A 22,300-nucleotide genomic window follows, 5' to 3' on the forward strand; every position below is an offset into this window, starting at 1 on the left:
AGAAGAGGCAGATAGCAGAGCCAAGAGTGTAATTTTTATCAGTAATCTTTTGCTTATGCTTAATGGTCGCACCTTATCTTAAGAAGGGAAATTATACACCCAAACATTGGACTGAAGCCTGGGACCTCTGTAGTTGAATTGGGGAAAGGCTGGAAGAAGCTGAGAAAGAGTCTGGCCCCATAGGAACACCAGCAGTCTCAACTAACCTGGACCCCTGAAGGCTGTCAGACACTGAGCCCCACCAATCAGGCAGCATACATAGACAGCAGAGAACTGCCTGGTCTGGCCACAGTGGGAGAATACTCACCTAACTCTCCAGAGACTTGAGGCCCTAGGGAGTGGGGAGGTGTGGCAGGTGAGGTAAGAAGGACAACTGAGATGAAATATTTTTCTAACATTTTTGGTTGGTTAGCTTGTCTCATGTGTGTGTGTGTGTGTGTGTGTGTGTGTGTGTGTATCTGTGTGTGTGTGTGTGTATCTGTGTGTGTGTGTGGTTTTGTGTTTCCTGTGTTTTAGTGAGAAGGTACAGCTCTTAATAGAAAATGATAGAGAGAATGATTCCTATTGCATTTATGCAAATTATTTGTAAACACAATAAAAAGAAATAGATATTTTATTTAGTCTGGGACCAACACTCAGTATCTTTTTTCTCCTTCTATTATTTGTTTTAAATATTAATTGTAAACTAAGTACCATAGGGCTGTGAGAAATAATTATTTTATGGCATTAGTTCTTCTTCTTCTTCTTCTTCTTCTTCTTCTTCTTCTTCTTCTTCTTCTTCTTCTTCTTCTTCTTCTCCTTCTCCTCCTTCTCCTCCTCCTCCTCCTCCTCCTCCTCCTCCTCCTCCTCCTCCTCCTTCTTCTTCTTCCTTTTCTTCTTCTCCTCTTCCCCCTTCTCCTCCTCCTTCTTCTTTTTACTAGGAGGCATTTAAAACTTTCTAGCATTTAATTACTTTATTGTCAAATTTTAAAAACTCCTCTAGTGGTTCGTGACAGGTAGGTAGAAATTTAAGTTAAAATGATAATGTTCACAGAATAGAATGTTTAATATTAATCATAAAGATACCAAGAAATGTAAAACAGGAAGGAGACTGAAGTCAGTTTTCTTGGACTGGAAAAATGTGAGCTAATCAACTATATTCCAATAGTGCTTATTCTCCCCCAGGAGGTACACCTCCCCCCCACCCTCCTGAGTGTATTTGTTCTTTGACTTGTTTAAAAAAGTCATTCCAGAAAATATAAATGCATTTATGAGATGTCACTATAAGTATGTGAAACACAAATTACATCAGATGCTCCTTCCTGGCTTCTGAGGGGTGTCACTAATGCCCTCCTTCTCCCTGTAACTCCTAGCCACCTTGAGGGAGTGAGCTTATTTTCTTTGCTCAAGGACAATGCTGCATCTCTGCTCCTGGCAACGGGTGTGCATCAATTATTGGCAAATAGATTTTGTGGCAAGCTTTCTCAAGACACACCCACATTCCCTCCTTGTGGGTGTTGATGTTTGTCATTGCCCAGCTGCTCAGGCGAGGGCACCAGGCATTGGGATGTACAAATGTTCCCTAAGGTCCTGCTTCTCTGGATACATTCCATGTTCTCCCTCCTCCTGTCTCACAATCATCTCTCAAAACTCCGTTCCCCGAGGCTCTTACAATCCTTTTGTGTGAAGAATTACTATCAATCTAACAGATAGATTAGTTCTTAGATTTACCCAACAGTTTTTCCCTCTAAGCTACCCTTTGACTTTTATGAAGATGTTTGTAATTGTTTGAATTCTTCAGTCTCAGTCATCAGGTTCTGGAACAAAGTCATCAGATGAAGTAGTAAATGAGGTTGCTGGAGATATCCTGAGTAAACTTCCAAACAACTTTGATATTGAGGCTGCCATGCGGAGATACCCAACAACCTACACTCAGAGCATGAACACTGTCCTTGTCCAAGAGATGGGACGTTTCAATAAGTTGCTGATAACCATAAGAGAATCATGCATTAATATTCAAAAAGCAATCAAGGTAAGGTGAACTGAGTAAAAAAAAAATCTCTAAGTTAAACTGTGCACTTTCATCAATTTAGCAAATACTGACAAGTACTATTCTTGATCCAAAGTATAGAAAACAAGTCCCTGAACTTTATTAGCTTACAGGATTCTGAGGATAACAGTTAATAAAGAGATATATAAGTACAGAGGGTATGCTAGACAACACTGTGTACTGGGAAGAGTGCATGCTAAGGAGACATTGTGCCTTAAAGAGAACAAGCTTACATGTTAGCCATGTAGATAAGCAAAACATTAAACAAATATATACAGGACAGTCAAAGATTTATTTTATTTGCATTTGTTTGTATATGTGTTTGTGTGAATGTACTCGCATGTGTGTGCTCATGTGCATGTGTGCTTGTGTGCTGATGTGCTTATGTGTGTGTGTGTGTGTTTGTGTGTGTGTGTGTGTGTGTGTGTGTATTCAAGATGCCCATGAAGGCCCGCAGTGGGTATAGGATTTTTCAAAGTTGAAGTTACAGATGTTTATGAGCCACCCTGTGTGGATGTGGGAGTCTAAACTCCTGTCCTTTGCCACAGCAGTAAGCACTCGTAACCACCAGCCATCTCTCTCTAGGCCTGGATATAATTTCTAAGTGGTAAGTTCCTTAGAAAAGATGACAGGATAGTGAGTACAGCAGTGAGTGTGGAGCAGGCCGCGGCAGACACTTCCAAGGACAGAGGCCTAAAGGATACCAAAGAAGAAGCTTGGGACTGTTAAGAGAAGATCATTAGGGAGATGACTGCACAATGGTAAAAGCCAACAGCAGTACCAATATGGCTTGGACCAGATGCACCAAGGCTGATGGGGCTAGAAACGGTGTGTGTGTGTGTGTGTGTGTGTGTGGTGTGTGTGTGTGTGTGTGTGTGTGTGTGTGTGTGTGTGTGTGTGTGTGAGACCAGGTGCATACTGGCCTTGTCAGCCATGGTTAGAATCTTGAATTTTATTTTAAAATACAAAGGCATTGGGAGTTTTCAGGCAATAGTGATATCTCACATATTTGAAACTCGCTCCTACTGTGGCCAGGGAGGATTGTAAGGAAGCAGAACGATAGAGAACATAGGTGAGGTGTCCCAGCTGAGCGTGGCAGGAGCACTGAGGGGAAGAGTAATGGCTGTCTATATGCCATTAAGACAACTGAAAATTGATGTAGGCATGAGCAAGAGAGGATCCAGAGACAACCCCCAAGTTTAGCCTGAGCAAGTAGAAGGTCTAGGAACGGGGCTGTTTGAGGGAGAAAGTTAAGAAATACAATCAGGGGGGCTGGTGAGATGGCTCAGTGGGTAAGAGCACCCGACTGCTTTTCCGAAGGTCCGGAGTTCAAATCCCAGCAACCACATGGTGGCTCACAACCATCCGTAACGAGATCTGACGCCCTCTTCTGGAGTGTCTTCAGACAGCTACAGTGTACTTACATATAATGAATAAATAAATCTTAAAAAAAAAAAAAAAAAAAAAAAAAAAAAAAAAAAAAAAGAAATACAATCAGGTTACCTTTGAAGTGTTTCCTAGAGTCAATGGAGAGATTGCTATTAATTGCATGCATTAGAGTCCAAGGGGGAAGTCAGGGTGGGTATAACTTCCAGTCTGTAATATTGTAGTCAGAAATAAAATTCACAGATGACCTCAGGTACTTTGGTAGCCCTGATAAGCATAGGCTATTTTGAAATCATCTCCTCTGTTCACTCCATCCCCCTTCTGCTGCAAATGTGCAGCAGTTTCCTTTCTTGGAGGCATCTCTAACCTTTCTCTAAAGATTTCCTTAATGTGGTAAAATGATTCAAATTGTAATGCTAACTTACAATGGCCTCTCTGTCTGAGGTAGCAATGTAGCCACATTTTACACTTTTACCTCTTTGTCTTGGCGAAATATTCCAACCAATATAATTGGGTAAAGTTATACATCAAAGTTGATACTATGTATATGTTTTCTTTAAGATTGTTGTCAGAAAAGGATAATGCTGAACTTATAAATCACTGATACTTCCTCATAGAAGGCAAACACATACAGAAACACACACACACATATAACTTTTTTCAAAAAAATTAAAATTGTAAAAAAAAAACTAACAAAAATTAAACACGTAGAAGAGGACTATATTTTGCTTGAGGTACACCAGCAAACGATGCGTAGTCTGTGAACACTATTCATGCTCACTGTTAATAGAACGTCAGTCATCAGAATTCTCACATCTCTGAAATATAAACTGGTACAGCCTCTCTGAGGCACAGCTTGAGGAATACCGAATGGCAAAAAAGCACCTGAAAAAATGTTCAACATCCTTAATCATCAGGGAAATGCAAATCAAAACAACCCTGAGATTCCACCTCACACCAGTCAGAATGGCTAAGATCAAAAATTCAGGTGACAGCAGATGCTGGCGAGGATGTGGAGAAAGAGGAACACTCCTCCATTGTTGGTGGGATTGCAGGCTTGTACAACCACTCTGGAAATCAGTCTGGCGGTTCCTCAGAAAATTGGACATAGTACTACCGGAGGATCCAGCAATACCTCTCCTGGGCATATATCCAGAAGATGTCCCAACCGGTAAGAAGGACACATGCTCCACTATGTTCATAGCAGCCTTATTTATAATATCCAGAAGCTGGAAAGAACCCAGATGCCCCTCAACAGAGGAATGGATGCAGAAAATGTGGTACATTTACACAATGGAGTACTACTCAGCTATTAAAAAGAATGAATTTATGAAATTCCTAGCCAAATGGATGGACCTGGAGGGCATCATCCTGAGTGAGGTAACACATTCACAAAGGAACTCACACAATATGTACTCACTGATAAGTGGATATTAGCCCAGAACCTAGGATACCCAAGATATAAGATACAATTTGCTAAACACATGAAACTCAAGAAGAATGAAGACTGAAGTGTGGACACTATGCCCCTCCTTAGAATTGGGAACAAAACACCCATGGAAGGAGTTACAGAGACAAAGTTTGGAGCTGAGACAAAAGGATGGACCATCTAGAGACTGCCATATCCAGAGATCCACCCCATAATCAGCTTCCAAACGCTGACACCATTGCATACACTAGCAAGATTTTATCGAAAGGACCCAGATGTAGCTGTCTCTTGTGAGACTATACCGGGGCCTAGCAAACACAGAAGTGGATGCTCACAGTCAGCTATTGGATGGATCACAGGGCTCCCAATGCAGGAGCTAGAGAAAGTACCCAAGGAGCTAAAGGGATCTGCAACCCTATAGGTGGAACAACATTATGAACTAACCAGTACCCCAGAGCTCTAGCTGCATATGTATCAAAAGATGGCCTAGTCGGCCATCACTGGAAAGAGAGGTCCATTGGACAGGCAAACTGTATTTGCCCCAGTACAGGGCCAAAAAAAAAAAAAAAAATGAGAATGAGTGGGTAGGGAAGTGGGTCGGAGGGTATAGGCGACTTTTGGGATAGCATTGGAAATGTAATTGAGGAAAATATGTAATAAAAAATATTAATTAAAAAAAAGCAAATATCTAATAAAAAAAAAGAAAAAAAAAGTGAACTCTCCTTCATCCTGATGTGTATTTATACATGCACTGAGCGAGCGGGCACAGCACAGGAGTGCCAAACCCTGCATTATTTTAATAGCAAACCATGGAAATCAAGTAATATCCAATAGTGTTATAATATGCACAGGGAGATGTCCACTGAATGAGGAAGACAGACAGAGCTGCTGACAGCGACAGGTGCCAGGATACACTAGTAAATAACGCTGAATAACTATGTATGTCATTACTCACTTGGTATTATGCTCGGTAAGGTTGTATTTGCCTGAAGTTGACACAGTCTCCCTCTCCCACGCCCTCCTTATGTTGGCTCTCTCCCTTTTCTCTTTCATAGACCTGTACATATAAATACTTAATAAATGATTTGAAATTAACTTGCTTGCATTCTATCGCTTTTCTCTTAACTCATGACACACTTCCTAAACAACAAATATGTGATTTTACAAAGTGCAGTATAATTACCTCATTTACCATTGTAAAGAATGAGCAGGCAAAGTCCCAGCACTGTCAGTGGCCCCCACAATGTGATTTTTAGGTCCAGGTCGCAGCACGATCAAATTTCCACCTGTGTTCAGGGTTCTCTCCTCAGCAACAGTTCTCAGCGTTCTCTCACTTTAGTGACTCTCTTTTAAGAATCCCATCCCTTTTTAAAAATGAGATGTCATATTATAGTATTTTCAAGGGCTGAGTATTAAATGAAAGATTTTTTTTTTTGTCTGAATTACAGAATGCAGTTAACAGTATACTCAAGGAAAAATCATACTACTTTTCTTAGGTTTGATTTGAAATCATTAAATGAGATAGATTAAAAATAAGTAAATTATTTCTCCTAAACAAGGAAAAGGATGCCTTACACATTCAGTGCCAGAAGAAAAAAATTTAAAACCTAGGGCTGAAGAGGAGAAGAGGCAGCAGGAAGGGAAAGGATGGGGCATGAGAGAACTGAACAACCCATTTATAAAATGACACAGTGGTGTTCTGAACACTGAGACTGATGAGAGTGCCGTATATTATCCAAATCCATATGGAGGATCTGGAAGCATTTACCATGGAAAAATGGCATAGCTCTATGAGAGAGAAAAAAAGGTATTATCGGGGTACATTCTGTGATCATATTGTAATTAACTTAGAAACGAATAACAAAAAGCTAATGTGCAATTTCCATATATTTATAAGTTCAATGCAACATACTGCCTAGAGAAAAAAAATAGTGAAAATTTAAATGCAAAGAGCCCATCAATTGGTTATTCAATATCAAATGGTCACCCTAAAATGACACACACAAGTAACATCATGCAGACATGCTGTTTTTATTAATATATATGTATATAAATATAAGGATATACTTGTAACCGCATATAATAAAAATGAGGCTATGAATTTGAAAGAGTGAGGAGGAATGTATAGGAGGGTTTTGAGAGAGGAAAGAGAAGGGAAAAATTATATCTTAAATTAAAAAACAAATATGGAAAAATTAAACATAATTTCCATTAAATCATGATGAACCAACAACAACACATCTATCTATCTATCTATCTATCTATCTATCTATCTATCTACCTACCTACCTATCTATCTATCTGTCTATCTACCTATCTATCTGAAAAGCAAAAAACTACATGAATTTAGCGAAATACAAAATAAATATCTAATTTTTAGAAGTACTAAAAGCCACAGTCATTATTTTGAAGATTCAACAGAAATGACCAAGAAAATGGGAAAAAGAACAAGACTCTTAAGTTACTGTTCTTATAGATTGAGAATATCTGATCTGAAGTGTTCCAAACTTCCAAGTTCTAGGGCAGATGTGGCCCTACACATGGAAAATTACATATTAGCCCTTACAGTCAAAATGTAGGAACACTGAAAAAGTTATGTAAAAGTATCTCAGCTATTATATAAAGCATATATTGAATATAAATAGTATTTTGTTTAGACTTGAGCCTTAGCCATAACATCTTATTAGATATGTACAAAAATCCCCAAATCTGAAGTATTTTTAAAAAAAAAATGTAGGTAAGGAAATCTTTACTTGTAGTGGGTGGTCAGGAAAGCACAATAGGTCTAAGGTCTGTATCATGAATAGTTTATCTCAATGAGTTAACAGGAGAGGTTACCAAAATGACACAAGGAATACATATCTGTAACCCTCTTTGTGTTTAAAAACTGAGTGCCGAGTTGAAGACCACTGTTGGGAGCCTCCTGCGGCATGTTTATATACAGTGTGTAATTGTGAGCTCTCCATTGGGAATAGGACATGTGCAGAGGATAGTGTGATGGCACTGATGACGGTTGATGATGGTCTCACTGCAGTGTGCCCTTGGCTGGAGCTACATCTCCTTGATGTAGCTCTTTCTACTTCTTGCCTAGAAGATCAAAACTTGCTTCGAGTATTGGGGAAAGGAAAAGGAAAAAGAGTCCTAGGGAAGGGAGGGTCTCTGCTACCAAGCATCAGCGTTTGTTTCCAGTGTGACAAATGACCTCAACTACACATGCTCTCCCCGTTTTGGGGCTAGTTGGCATTTGCTTTTTGTTTTGTTATTATTGTTGTTGTTATTGTTGTTGTTATTTATTTGTAGGGATTTCCAGGTTACATTCAAGGCTGAGGGTATGCAACCTTGAGGAAGACCCCAAAGAATTTACTTGTAAACTAGGTTTTAAATTTCTTTTCTTTTAGCACAGCCATCTTCCCTGACTTTTAGAAGCACCTAGAGTGGTGGAGGACATATAGAGTTGCATAGCACTTGCTTAGCATATTTAAACCTGAGGTTTGAGTTAAAGTACTACAAAACCCCAAACGCTGTATTGGCTATTAGGGGTTGCTTTTGATCTCCCATGCTCTGTGGTCATGACTCCGTTCTTCATTTCTGACTTTCTGGGCTTATGCCTTAAAACAGGCAGAGTCCTGAATCTCTGCTCTTTTGGGGGTTATGGGGAAGACATCATAGAGGCAAGTGAAATATGGTTGTTTAGTCCAGTGAATTCACTCTAAAAACTTCAAGTTAGTCCAATTTATTTATTTATTTATTTTTACCAAAATGACAGACAAAATGTCCAAATTCAAGATCAAACAAATAAATAAATATTAATTTGAAAATTAACTTTATTGGTAACAAAAAAATGGACTGATTCTTTCCAATTCTTGTTAAGTTTTCTAAGGCAAGAATTTGAAGAGCCTCTGGGCTTCAGCATCCACACAAGGGGGTATTCAAAGCATAAAAAGGGCAACTGGACTCAGGTTGAATTTCAGACTGCTTTGAGTTTCTAGAGTACTTCATGATATGCTTTCTAGTTTTATATCTGTCACTGTGACTTTAAGAAGCTAGGCTAGAAGACCTACACCAACTTGCCTTTAATGGGCAGGTAAGTTGAATGAGAAGTAGACTGTGATCCAGTAGCTTCTAAGTAGCCATGTATTGGTTAAGATTTTCCACTAAATTTTGGCTAGAGAAACCATTACTATTTTTCTAAGGAAGATTTGAAAAGCTCTATGTCTTCCTCACAAATTCAAACAAACCTTCCTTTTGTTAACAAAGACAATGTTCACCGTCTCTCATGTTTTCTGTTGTGTTCCAGGGACTTGTTGTGATGTCTACAGAGCTGGAGGAAGTGGTGAGCAGCATCCTGAATGTCAAAATCCCAGCAATGTGGATGGGCAAATCCTACCCAAGCCTGAAGCCACTAGGCAGCTATGTGAATGACTTCCTCGAAAGACTAAAATTCCTGCAGGTGATTTTATCCACATGCACACTGATGTCTAACTAACTTCCTCTGGCTTCACTTTCCACATCAGAATGCTGAGTGTGCAGGAAATGGCACTACACAGTCCTGTGTATTCAAGGCACAAATGACCTCTATTCAATAACATATCATATACATATATATATATATATATATATATATATATATATATATATATGAATTAGATATATAGACAACATATTCTATATTCTGCATCTTAAGTAGGTAATTTTGTGAAGTTTGACATTCAAGTAAATGACAACCTTTGGAGAAAGAAACTTCTAGCATGTTGAATCTCAATAGCATTACATAGAATCCAGTAGCAGGGCATCTTAGAAAGCCAGACAAGCTTCTAAAGAGAGAAACTCTTTCTTCACTTCCCAGAAACCTTCTAGCTCTGCCATCTTAGTCCAAAACAGCAATGACCTACCTCAATGGTTATTTTCCTTGGGTATGTTGAGTGGGTAGAATCCTCGCTCCTGGTCATCTGCCAATTGACACTATACAGAAAAAGCAATTAATTACATAGATACTGTGTATATGGAATGTATCTATGGGGAAGTCTGACATGGTAGCTCATATGTGAAATCTTACCACCTGAGGCAGGAAGATCACCGTCAAATTAAAGACCAACCTATGTTACTATCTGGGCTATACAATGAATTTCAAGCCAGGTATAATCTTTAAACAAACAAAACAAAAACATTGAGGAATTTCCTGTAGGAATAAGATGAGCCACTCCCTTTTCATAGTACAGTCTGATGTACCACCAGAGTCAGATACTAAAGGACCAGGATGGCTCTTGGAAACTAAAGTTGAACTGTGAGCTTTCTTGAATAAAGGATTTTAATTCATTTCTTCAGAAAGGCTTCTATAGTTTGCTATTTGGTCACTTGTTATTCAACAGCTCATCATCAAAACCTATAAAATAAATACAGAATTAAAGGGTCATCAAATTTCTAAATGCCATAGGCATTCACCACTCTGATTTTTTGTGTTCTTGATAGTATAGAACTTCTGTAATAGTATTTTGGAATCCATGGTATTTTAGTAAAGTAGAAAGAAAAACTTCAAAGAAAATATTCTACTTGGTAGTAATGGCTAATTAATTAGAAAAAAAATAGTGTGAATATTACCATGTGACAAGACTTTGTAGAGATCTAACATGACCTGCTTTCAAACAACGAGTTTGTAGTATGTTCACAGTGATATGTAGGATTTCTGGAGAAACCACTGGATGTGTATAAAACAGACATCTATATTTCATGTATTTCGTGCATTATAATTCCAAAGCTAGTGTAACAGTGATAATGTTGAGTCAGAACCAAATACTATTTTCAAGCTTGATGTGTGCCTTGATGTTCTTTGAATCTCATTTGCTAGTTTGCTTTAAAAGTAATAATCATGTTTGGAGATACATTTCATTGATATTGCATTGGAAATTTGTAACTATTGCTATATCATTTTTGTCTGGATCCACTATAGCAATGGTATGAGGTTGGTCCCCCTCCAGTCTTCTGGCTTTCTGGCTTCTTCTTCACACAAGCTTTCCTGACTGGTGCGCAGCAGAACTATGCGAGAAAATTCACAATTCCAATTGATCTTCTTGCGTTTGACTATGAAGTGATGGATGACAAGGAATATAAAAATGCTCCAGAGGATGGTAAGTGCAGCAGCAGAGTGGGCTGGGTCCTGTCTGTTCACTGAACAAAAGCTAAGCACTTTTGCTTATCTTCTTAGCTGTCAAAAAGCAATCATGTACATAATACCCTGAAACACAGCATGAAGCAAATAGAGAACAACATGCATAGATGAATTTGGATAAAAGGTACACTTCTCTGAACCTCCAAAACTGAGTAAATTAGAAATTATGTGTAGTTAGTTAAAAGAATTATCATATGTCAAATTAGTAGTACATAGGCTAATCATCTATAACCATGTGTTGACCTTGGGCAACCAGGAGGAAAGAATCTCCTTAAAGATCATACCTTTTCAAATCCTTGATATCTGTATCCTGTACTGTTATATATTTTACTCTTATACTTACAGCTATTAATAATGTGTGTGTGAAAGAGAGAAACAGGGAAACACATACAGAGAGAGAGAAACAGACAGAGAGACAAAGACAGAGAGACAAAGAGAGAGGAGGAGGGTATGTGAGATTGTGGTATAAGCACGTATCTGTGTGAAAATACCTCTGGAGACCAGAGGATGATGGGTGTCCTAATTTCATTCTCTGCCTCAATTTCTTTGAGACAGGTTCTCTCACTGAACCTCCAGTGAACTCTAGGGATCTGTTTGCCTCCACCCACCACAGTGCTAAAGTTATTGGGTGTGCACAGGAGCCATGCCCAGCTTTTTGCATGGATGCTGGCATCTGAACATAATTCTAGGCTTAAGCAGCAGTCACTCTTGCCTGCAAAATGAGGCCCTAGAAATGCTTGAGGATTTGGCGGGTGGTTATAAAGAAACATTCTGGTTCCTGATTGGTTGTATTTTAAATACTTTGTGGCATCTGCAATGTTTTATTTTAAATTTAGTGGGAGCCAGCAAGATGAATCCATGAAAAAGGAGACTTTCTGCCAAGCCTGAGAACTTAACTTCTATTCCCAGGATCCTCATGGTGGAAAAAGAGAACTGAATCCCCACAAGCTCTCCTCTGACCTCCACACATGTCTCAGCATGCACCCACATGCTCATGTACATAAGAAAAATAAAATGCAATAAACATTAACAAAGGCAGCATAAATAAACTGTAAATGCAGTAGACAAGGTTACTACTTTAAATAAATATTACTTTTCTTTTTTAAAGCAAAAAAGCTAAAATGTGCTAAACTTTACCAGAAGAGTGATGACTTTGAATGAATGGCATCTGTCTTTCGCTGACTGTTAATATATGCCATGTCGTAGGCAGCTCTCCTACCTTAGTTATCACTGGCCCATCCTGGTAGGCATTGAAGATGATGAAGCAACATCTTAGGCTGTTGCTTCTTCTACCAGGTTATGCCCAAGTGAGAGACACAACAGAGTCTGATCATTGCCTTACCTTATTGTGGATACTATCAACTGGGTGTCGCACAACTCAAGACTTTAGTGATATGAAACTATCCAGCTGTGTCCCTGGGAAAGTTGCCTAAATGACCACTGTGCTCTTGGCACCTCATGTCTTCCTCTCTTACCTCATCCTTGTAAAAGTAGGAGCTAGACAGTTGCTAGCACCACCAAATCTGGGGGCCTATGCACTGATTCACCCCTTGGGAATCCAGACTACCTTTCTTTCCTCCTATACAGCTTTGTTACTTTAATGGTACCTCCTCTTTGCAGAATCTTTGAACTCAGAAATGGACAATCCCTAGCCACACACAGCATGCTCTGGCATCTCACATCTTAGAAGCAATCAATGAACTTTTCTGTCATCTTGATATCCACTGCTGTCCTTTATCCCTGCTTCCTAATTGCACAATAACTCAGAAGACTGTCTTTACAAGCAACCTGAGTTCTCAGCTGTTTTCCTTCTACCTTGCATCCTCACCACCCCATAGAAGCCTTTCTCATCAGAGTTAGTGACAGTTTCCCTGTTGATGGATCTCATCTGGCCTTCATCTTAACTTCTTAGCAATTTAGATGTATTTATCTTCCTAGACACAGTTTCTTCCCTTTGTCTTGAGGACATTGTCTCCTGGTTTTGGTTGTTTTTTATTTCCTTATTTTCCAGATTTATGCTGCTTGTTGACTTATTCTTTCAGCTATTGGAGTCTCCAAGGACAAAGTCCTTGAACAATTTCTGTTTACTGTATTCATCCTCTCCCTAGGTGAACTCATCCATTTTTATATCTTTGAAGACCTCCTTGTTAGATGCTTCCTCTGTGACCCAGAAGGCTGTGTCCAGAACTGCCAACATGTTATCTCTACGTTAGTTTCTCTAGATATGTAGAACTTATAATTTATTTCAGTAAAAAACTACCAGCTGCCAGCCAGAATCCTATGACTTTTTCCTCCTCTTCCTCTTCCTCCTCCTCCTCCTCCTCCTCCTCCTCCTCCTCCTCCTCCTCCACCACCACCACCACCACCACCACTACAACCTCCCCCATTTGTCAGGCTTCTGTGCTGGGCCAGCTTGTTATCTTGCCTTCCTGTATGAAGTTCGCAACATTAGTCCACTAAACGGTGAGTCACGTATTTCCTTTGGTTGTCTCTTTTCTGTGACAACACTGATGTAAAACTGTCCATCTTGCCTGACTTCATCCTTCCCTACTCAGTCTCTAGCAGCACCTGGACCTCAACTGCTGTAGTGGAAGTGCACACAGAACTGAAATTCACTACAGGTTTATGGAAGTTAGCCCAAGATTTCACACCACCTTTATTCCTATACTTAACTGCAGAAACATATTTAAGGACAATAAACACACAGGGAGGCAGAGACTCTGGGACACATGCCGTGTTACAACTAATTGTACTTTCCCCAACAGCAGATGGCATCATTCTCTGACCATTTACTCAGAGTCCCTGTTATCAATGCATTTGGAATGTGCACACTGCTGAATCTCAAGCTTAACAACCCTTGGCTACCTTATTTATTATTCCCTTTATTATGTACACCCATAAAATCCCTTCTTCACATAGGTTGCTATCACAGAAAACTATCTGAGCACCTGTTCTCATGAAATCCAACATAGCTAGCCGGATTGACGAACATGTCAAGAAGGGTAAATATTTATTCCAAACAAAGTATACAGGAAGGGAGCTAAAGGGCTTTGAGTACAGGAAAGTCTAGAGAAGAGCCTGAAGCCCAGTGTGGTAGTGTTCTCTTGCACATCTGTGCCACAGAAACTGCCCAGCCCTTTATGTCTAATCCTCATAGTAACAGGCACCACAGTCTTTATTACATAGGCAGACACTTGGGCTCAGGGAGGCTAAACACCTCCCCCAAGGGCTCACAGTAGCATTAGGAGCAGGCCCTCTGGCCACATGCACAACTGTTTCCTTCCCAGCCTACCATGCTCAAGACTTCATGAAGGAGTTTGAAAACAATGCATTCTCATGAAAAGTGTCTTGATGAAACTATGGTTACTTCCATATTCAGGACTTTATCCCTCCTAACTTTGCTCAGTGTCCTTCTGACATAGGAAAAAAAAATCAGCATTCCCGTTGACATCCCAGTGGAAGTGATGACCCTATACAATTTTTAGACCCAGCTAAAATGTTTAAGTTATGAAAGCATTGCATAAAGTTTTTAAAGTAGTTAAATTGCCCATACTCAACCTGTGAAATTGTATGCATCGAGCATAGAGATTAGACAGACTTCTTTGTTTTCCTTTTTACCAGTCTGCATCTATGTGTTACCTCAGGAAGCAGGTTTTCAGGCACTAAAACTCCAGCATTATTTTGAGAGTGGTTGAGTAGCACATGAAACAGGATTTATCGAATGATTAGTATAGATGACTTGGTATATCAAAATTGCTCAGTAATGAGCTTAGCTGAGTGGCCTTCAGCTAAGCAAACCACTTTACTAAATTTCAGTGTGTCCACCCGGAGTAGTATCATTGAGGACAGATGTTTGTTAAATTATTAATTTTATTTTATATGCACACAAACATACTTGTACATTTTTTTGCCAGGAAAAAAATGCTTATTTCATCTTACTTCATCAATTACTTGAACAAAAATGAGAAAGTTAGGATTTTCCTAAAGAAATTCCTTTCTCAATGGGACCCTTGGAGAGAGGGGTCACAGACACCATCTGAGTTTCCCCACAACCTCCACCTTTCTCTTTTTGTATACTTTAATGTGTGTCTGCTTCCAGTTCTCTGGCCTTACAAGTCAGGCTTGCCCTGTTTTCTAAGAGCTAAGTGGTGTCCAGTGTGTTGAAAGACATGAAACACTAGCACTTAGGAATCTGAGACAGGGGTATTGAACGCTTACAGCCTGTGAGACTCCCTTGAAACCTTGTCTCCACAGATAAATAAGTAAATTGATAACTAAATGTCACAGGGAATTGAGGAAGCCACTGGCAGTTTATTTACTGTTTAGTGTCGGTGATTCCAAGGGTATTACCCACAGTTCTTATTATCTGAATTGCTAGTTACATCTAGGAGGACTCAGTAATTTACTGTATGGATTGTGGAAGGGGAGGTAGAGAGGAAGAGAACCTGAGAAGCTACAGCTGGCACTATGTCAGCCTGCTCTCCCCAGACAGGAATCTCAGATGCTGGGCTCAGTCACCTATCATTTTTGAATGCTAACTTCTTTCTTTGTTATTTAGGTGTTTACATTCATGGATTGTTTTTGGATGGAGCTTCCTGGGACAGGAAGACCAAGAAACTTGCAGAATCACATCCTAAAGTTCTGTATGACACAGTCCCCGTGGTTAGTATTTACTAAGGGTTACATGCACGTGTGCACGGATATGGATATATGCACATTCAATCTGTTCTTGTTGTTCATGGTAACTTTGCTCTATAAAGCTGTTCCCAATGCTGCACTACTGGATTTATTTGCTCTTAATGAGCTTATGAATTTAGTTTCTATGGTATCTGCATTTCTGTTAGTTGATTGTTACATACCGATGTACTGTTTCTGTTTAAAGAAAACTTATTTAGTATACATTATCTCACAGTCAGTAGCACTGTGACTCTCGCTGGATTAAGCTCATCCCTCAGCCTTCTTGCACATAGCAACACTGGCCTGTGCTGCAGCCTCTGGCCTGTAAGTTATTTTAAACAATGGAATGCCAACAAAGCAAGGAATGTTAACAACTGAGCACAAAATAGACCATGAAAAGTATAGTTGTTTATAGTTAAAAGAGCTGAAAATACGGAAGTAGGATTTCCCATGGTCCAGCTATAGACATGTGGTTGTGGGATAAAGACAACTCAAATTCCATGTTAGTTAATAACTGTAAACACAGTGCCAGGGTTGATTATAGAATGAGGAATTAATTTTGATGTTTCATGAAATGAAGAATTAATGAATGGTGAGGAGCAATGCCATATAATTGTTTCTGTGTGTAACTACATCATGACAAAATATATTTTTATATAATCCGAAGGGCACATCCAGGATGGTAAGATAAAACAAAGACTATTAGAGTCACATGGATTATAGAATTCTGTGAGAAGCTTAAAGACAGGTGAAAACTCATCATAGCAGCCATAAAGGGAGGGGCTAGTCCAAACCTAGAAAGATCCTCTTTTCTACATACCATGATGCTCTGGGCAGAGAAGGCTTAGGATAGGAGACCCCAAAAGTGAAACAAACATTTGCCATTTCAGGAGCTGGCTGGGTTACAATTCCTTTCCTTTCTGAGGACATCCTCAATTAGCTTGCAGGGAACAGAAGGCGGGAGTACATCTACAAAGGGATAATTCTTCTTCAACAAAGAAGTCAGTGAGGAATAGAAATTCTAATGAGTGAAATCCATTCTTTGCTTAAAGTGAAGTGCATTGTTCATTTAAGTTTAAGTTGAAAGTGTTTTTGAGAGTTATATTGCTGTTAAGCTACAGCTTGTCCATCCCCCACAACAAGGGTCCTACAGTGACCTGGGAGGAATGGATACCCCTGGGTCTTAGTCACTGGCTCCTTCATGTGGTTGTGTTTGACCTAAGAACCCCAAAGGACTACTCATTACTATGAGATAAATTAATTTTGTCAAACCCTAAAAGATGCTTATGGTTTTAGTTTGCTCTTTGCCTTCATAAGTCAAAGGCCAGCTGGCTTTTAAATCTTGTTCTAAAGACTGGCCATATTCTACAATAAATTATATGGGTAATATTCTAGAAACTTGCTTAAATGACTAAAAAAATGTGGTGTATTGTAACTAAAAGAAGAATGGAACTATGTTATATTTTTATGTAAGTTAGAAAATTATGTGTTACACACTGCTTTAATAACTTGGCTGGGGGAAAATTGTAATCAATAGCACACATCATGCAGAAAATAGGATTCACTATGATATGTCCATACATCTATACGTTGTGCTTTGACATGTCCATCTGCTTCTCTTCTGCTCTGGTTCCCTTTCCCCGGCATAGCCTCACAAGAATCAGCTATATCAGGGTCCTTTCAGCAAAATCTTGCTGGCATTCACAATGGTGTCAGCGTTTGGAGGCTGATTATGAGATGGATCCCCGGGTATGGTATCCCATAATCAGCCTATTTTACTTCTTTTGTGAAACCTCTACTATTTTATAGAGACTGCACTAACTTATGTTAAGAAAATGCTCTTTCTACTTAGAATACCCAAGATATAAGATACAATTTGCAAAACACATGAAACTCAAGAAGAACGAAGACCAAAGTGTGGACACTTTGCCCCTTCTTAGAGTTAGGAATAAAACACCCATGGAAGGAGTTACCAAGACAAAGTTTGGACCTGAGACGAAAGGATGGACCATCTAGAGACTGCCATACCCGGGGATCCATCCCATAATCAGCCTCCAAACGCTGACACCATTGCGTATGCCAGCAAGATTTTCCTGAAAGGACCATGATATAGCTGACTCTTGTGAGACTATGCCGGGGCCTAGCAAACACAGAAGTGGATGCTCACAGTCAGCTATTGGATGGATCACAGGGCCCCCAATGGAGGAGTTAGAGAAAGTACCCAAGGAGCTAAAGGGATCTGCAACCCTATAGGTGGAACATCAGTATGAACTAACCAGTACCTCCCGGAGTTCGTGTCTCTAGCTGCATATGTGTCAGAAGATGGCCTAGTCGGCCATCACTGGGAAGAGAGGCCCATTGGTCTTGCAAACTTTATATGCCTCAGTACAGGGGAATGCCAGGGTCAAGAAATGGGAGTGGGTGAGTTGGGGAGTGGGTGGGGGGAGGGTATGGGGAACTTTCGGGACAGCATTTGAAATTTGAAATGTATATAAAGAAAAATATCTAATAAAAAATAATACAATAATAATATAAAAAATGGTCTTTCTGAAGAAGCTGTCTTTCTTTGAGATACAGTTTGATACTTTGGTCAGGTTAGTTGGCAGCACAGGAATGGGTACCTCTTTGGGTTTTCCATTCTGTTTTCATGGGCTGTGCCATCTGTATGTAAACACCATGATGCTTTCCTTAGCGTGCTTTTGGAGCATTCCTCCCAAATGTGAATTGGGAGACTGCAGACTTGCTCCTTTTGCTTCAGGTTTCATTGGCTATTCTGGGTCATCTGGGCTCCCAAGGGAATAGGATGTTTCTAGTTCCATGAAGAATTAACAGCAGTATATCAGTAAACTCTGTGTTTGACTGGCAGATCCCATCTCAGAAAATAAACTGAAGTTGTAATTGAGATTCTAGACATTAATCTCAGGCATAAACACACACAGAGACACATATGTCCCTGTACATACATGTGTACCCACACATATGTGAATAATTATTGGACAAATATATAACACACATGAAAAGAAGAGAGAAGAAAGCACTCCCTAACAATATACAAAAGTGAAGAAAAATTTTAAGTTAGAATTCCTGATCACTTGAGCTCAGGTACTTGAGACAGCAATAAATGGCTCAGGGAGAGTCTTTCTTTTCAGTGGTGTAGCCACTGATAAGTTGCCCCTTTCTCAGTGATTTCCTACTCATGCTCATATAATCAACTACAAACTCAGTAGGTTGCAAAGTATGAACATATAGGAGGAGGGGCTGGTTGGAAAGAAAAGCTTCACCAGAGGAAAGTGCAGAGAGATGAGAAGGGGCACTGGAGGGGAGTGGAGGGGCATAAATACCAAACTCAGTATACAGTGTATTAAATCATCAAGGACTTTAAAAATAGAAAAGAAACATAAAGAGGAAATGAAAGAACAAAGACGAAGGTGTAATTAAAAGCTAGGGGGAACAGGAGTAAGTGTCTTAGTCAGGGTTCCCATTCCTGCACAAACATCATGACCGAGAAGCAAGTTGGGGAGGAAAGGATTTATTTAGCTTATTCTTCCACATTGCTGTTCATCAGCAAAAGAAGTCAGGACTGGAACTCAGACAGGTCAGGAAGCAGGAGCTGGTGAAGAGGCCATGAGGGATGTTCTTTACTGGCTTGCTTCCCCTGGCTTGCTCAGCCTGCTCTCTTATAGAACCCTTGTGGGTGGGACCAGCCCAGAGATGATCCCACCCACAAGGGGCCTTTCCCCCTTGATCACTAATTGAGAAAATGCCTTACAGTTGGATCTCATGGAGGCATTTCCTCAACTGAAGCTCCTTTCTCTGTGATAACTCCAGCTGTGTCAAGTTGACACAAAACTAGCCAGTACAGGTAAAGTGATGACATAATTGATTGCTGTGCACTAAATTTGATGGGAGCAAAAAAGCTGAGTAGTAGCACTACACAGATGCACATCGCGTGGCCTTTCATATCTCTAGAGTGTTTGGGTGCAATGTACTGTAAGTAAAGAATCCATTTACCTACCATGTGGATTAACTTTGATCTTTCTGTGTAGATGCATCTTTTGGATGACTATTCATTGGTGGGCATGAGGTACTGACATCCCCTGCTATTGTTATATTGGAGCCCATTCTCCATTTTTATCTAGAAGCATTGTTTTATAAAATTGATAACTGATATCACATGCATAAATATTTATAAACAATATATCTTCTTGATGAATTGTTTCTTTGATTGTTATGCAGTGATCTTTGTCTCTTCTTATTTTCTTAGACTTAAAGTCTACTTTGTTATATGTAACTACTCATTCTTGGATTTGGATTCCATTTGTTTGGGATATCATGTTCCACTCTTTCATTCCAGTCTGTGTGTCTTTGTGGTTGAGCTGAGTTTCTTGTGGGCAGTGTACTTTGGGTCTGCTTTTTAATCCATCTAAAATTTTGTATCAATTAACTGAAGAATTAAGGGCATGGTCATTCCAAGTTATGTAAGGTATGGTATGCCTTTCATGTTTTCTGTTTTCTTCTGTTTAGAGCATTAATTCGTGTTGCCTAATTTATATTTATCTCTGTGGTTTGATTGTATCCATAACTTTGTTGTTTTAGCTTTCTCACTGTGTACCTACTCTTTCTGTGGAACTTATACTTAATGTGCTCATGATGATAGTTTCTGTTTGTTTACTTCTGGATATGGAGTTCTCTTAAAAGCATCTTTAGTAAGGTTGGTTTTGTGGTTATAAATGGTGTTTAGTTTTTATTTATCTTGGAAGATCTTTTTGGAAGATCTTCATTCTTGTTTACTGCTCTAGTGGTAGTGGGACCAGGAGGAGAATGGAGCTGATAAATGAGGTGGACTAAAATCTTATGCAACAGACAACTTTATTCAGAGCATCAGACAATTTATACTCTGAGGGTTAAGAAGAGTCACACTAGTAAAGTTTACAATCACAAGGGCAAGCCCAACATGGCAAAAACATGTTTACCTGTAGAGGCATATAAACAAATAACAATTCTTGTCTTATTTACTTGGAGTTTTTTTTCACAAGGCCTCAGAATTCTTCTTACAGGACTCCACCCTTGGACTGTGTTCTGATAATTCTACAGGAGAGCTTTGCTGGATATAGGTAGCTTGAGTAGCAATCATTTTCTTTCCAAACTCAAATATGTTATCCCATGTCCTGGTCTGTAGGGTTTCTGCTGAGAACTTGTAGGTGTCCACCAGGGCTGCCCTTCAGTGTGATTTGGTGCTTTCCCTCTTGAAAGTTTTAAAACTATCTCTGGGAGATGAGATGGCTTCATGGGTAAGCTGTGATAGCAAGAAAACCCAAGTTCACATAGCCACAGGCACAGCACACACCTGCAACCATGTTAGGAGATGGAGACAGACAGATCCTAGAGCTTGCTGGTCAGCCATCACTGAGCTTCAAAGTCAAACGACAGATTTTGTTTCAAAAGCCAGGGTAGAACATGAGAGAGGAAGATGTCTCACATCCTTTGACACCTCTGGGCATGCATATATGAATACATAACACATGCCCTGCCCCATACCTACTTTGTACTGTACTTTTGCATGTTGACTGTAATGTGTAATGTGCAATGTCAGAATCTAAGACCTCCCATCTGTAAATACATCTGCTCTTATTCTATGAAACTGATTTTTCTCTGTCTTTAGTCTTTTTTTCCTTCAAGTATGTCAATTATGCAGACATTTGACATTTTACTAGTGCTACAAAGAGCAGTAGTCTTTTCATTCTGCCATGATCTCTCTTTTTTCTTTTTCTTTTTTTTTTTTCCATTTTTCTCTCTTCCCTTTCTCCCACTAGCTCTGGGTCTCTGCTCGCTCTGGCCCATAGTTTTTCTTGTTGTTGTTGTTGTTTTTGTTTCTCATTACGGATAGTTGTGAGCCACCATGTGGTTGCTGGGATTTGAACTCATGACCTCCGGGAGATTTGGAGACTTGCACCTACATTTTCTTTGACTTTCAAGAGAGACTCTCACTATGTAGCCCAGGCTGGCCTTGAACTCACAGCAATCTTTCTTTCTGTGTTTGATAGTTCCTCATTCATATCTGTATTGTCTTCCTAATTTGTGTGTGTGTGTCTGTGTGTCTTCTTGAATCTCATTTGTCATTGAGATTTTCTTTGCATGATACAGGGTTCCATACAGCTCAAGCTGAATTTGAACTCCATGCTGAGGGTGACCTTGAATTCCTGAGCATCCTACCTCCATCGTCCAAATGTTACAGGTCTATTGCCACCATGCCTGGCTTTGTGTGGTATTGAGAATTGAACCCAGGGCTTTGTGCATGCTAAGAAAACACTATACCAATTTTCCTAAACCCCACCCCTAGCCCCAGACTTATCACTAAGCTTTCCCACAACCATTCTTTAGAATCTATCAGGTATTTCATCAACCTCAGTATCTTTGGAATCTGTCACTAGGGAGTTATTTTTTAGGAGATTATTATTTTAAACTATTTGAAGTTTCTTGTGTATATGTTGAAATCTGTGCATCTAGTGAGGTGGATTGTCTCTTATATGAGATAGACTTCTTAGAATATGACTTTCTTTTAAAGATGTGTATCAGGGTGTTAGTTCACTATGCTTTGCTGAATTCACTTTCC

At 39.5% G+C, this 22,300-nt stretch overlaps 1 protein-coding gene across 3 annotated transcripts in view; it reads left to right on the forward strand.

Moving 5' to 3' along the window:
• Positions 1–22,300, forward strand: part of Dnah7c (dynein, axonemal, heavy chain 7C) — a 382,050-nt gene that overhangs the window by 357,197 nt on the left and 2,553 nt on the right. For all 3 annotated transcript variants that reach the window (XM_011238631.3, NM_001310335.1, XM_006496387.4), the window contains 4 exons: positions 1,781–2,011; positions 9,142–9,294; positions 10,792–10,969; positions 15,569–15,672. In XM_011238631.3, coding sequence (XP_011236933.1) covers positions 1,781–2,011; positions 9,142–9,294; positions 10,792–10,969; positions 15,569–15,672 — 666 coding nt within the window. The remainder of the gene's footprint in view (positions 1–1,780; positions 2,012–9,141; positions 9,295–10,791; positions 10,970–15,568; positions 15,673–22,300) is intronic.

This window comes from Mus musculus, chromosome 1 (assembly GCF_000001635.26).
Source record: "Mus musculus strain C57BL/6J chromosome 1, GRCm38.p6 C57BL/6J".
In the NCBI taxonomy this organism is placed as follows: domain Eukaryota; kingdom Metazoa; phylum Chordata; class Mammalia; order Rodentia; family Muridae; genus Mus; species Mus musculus.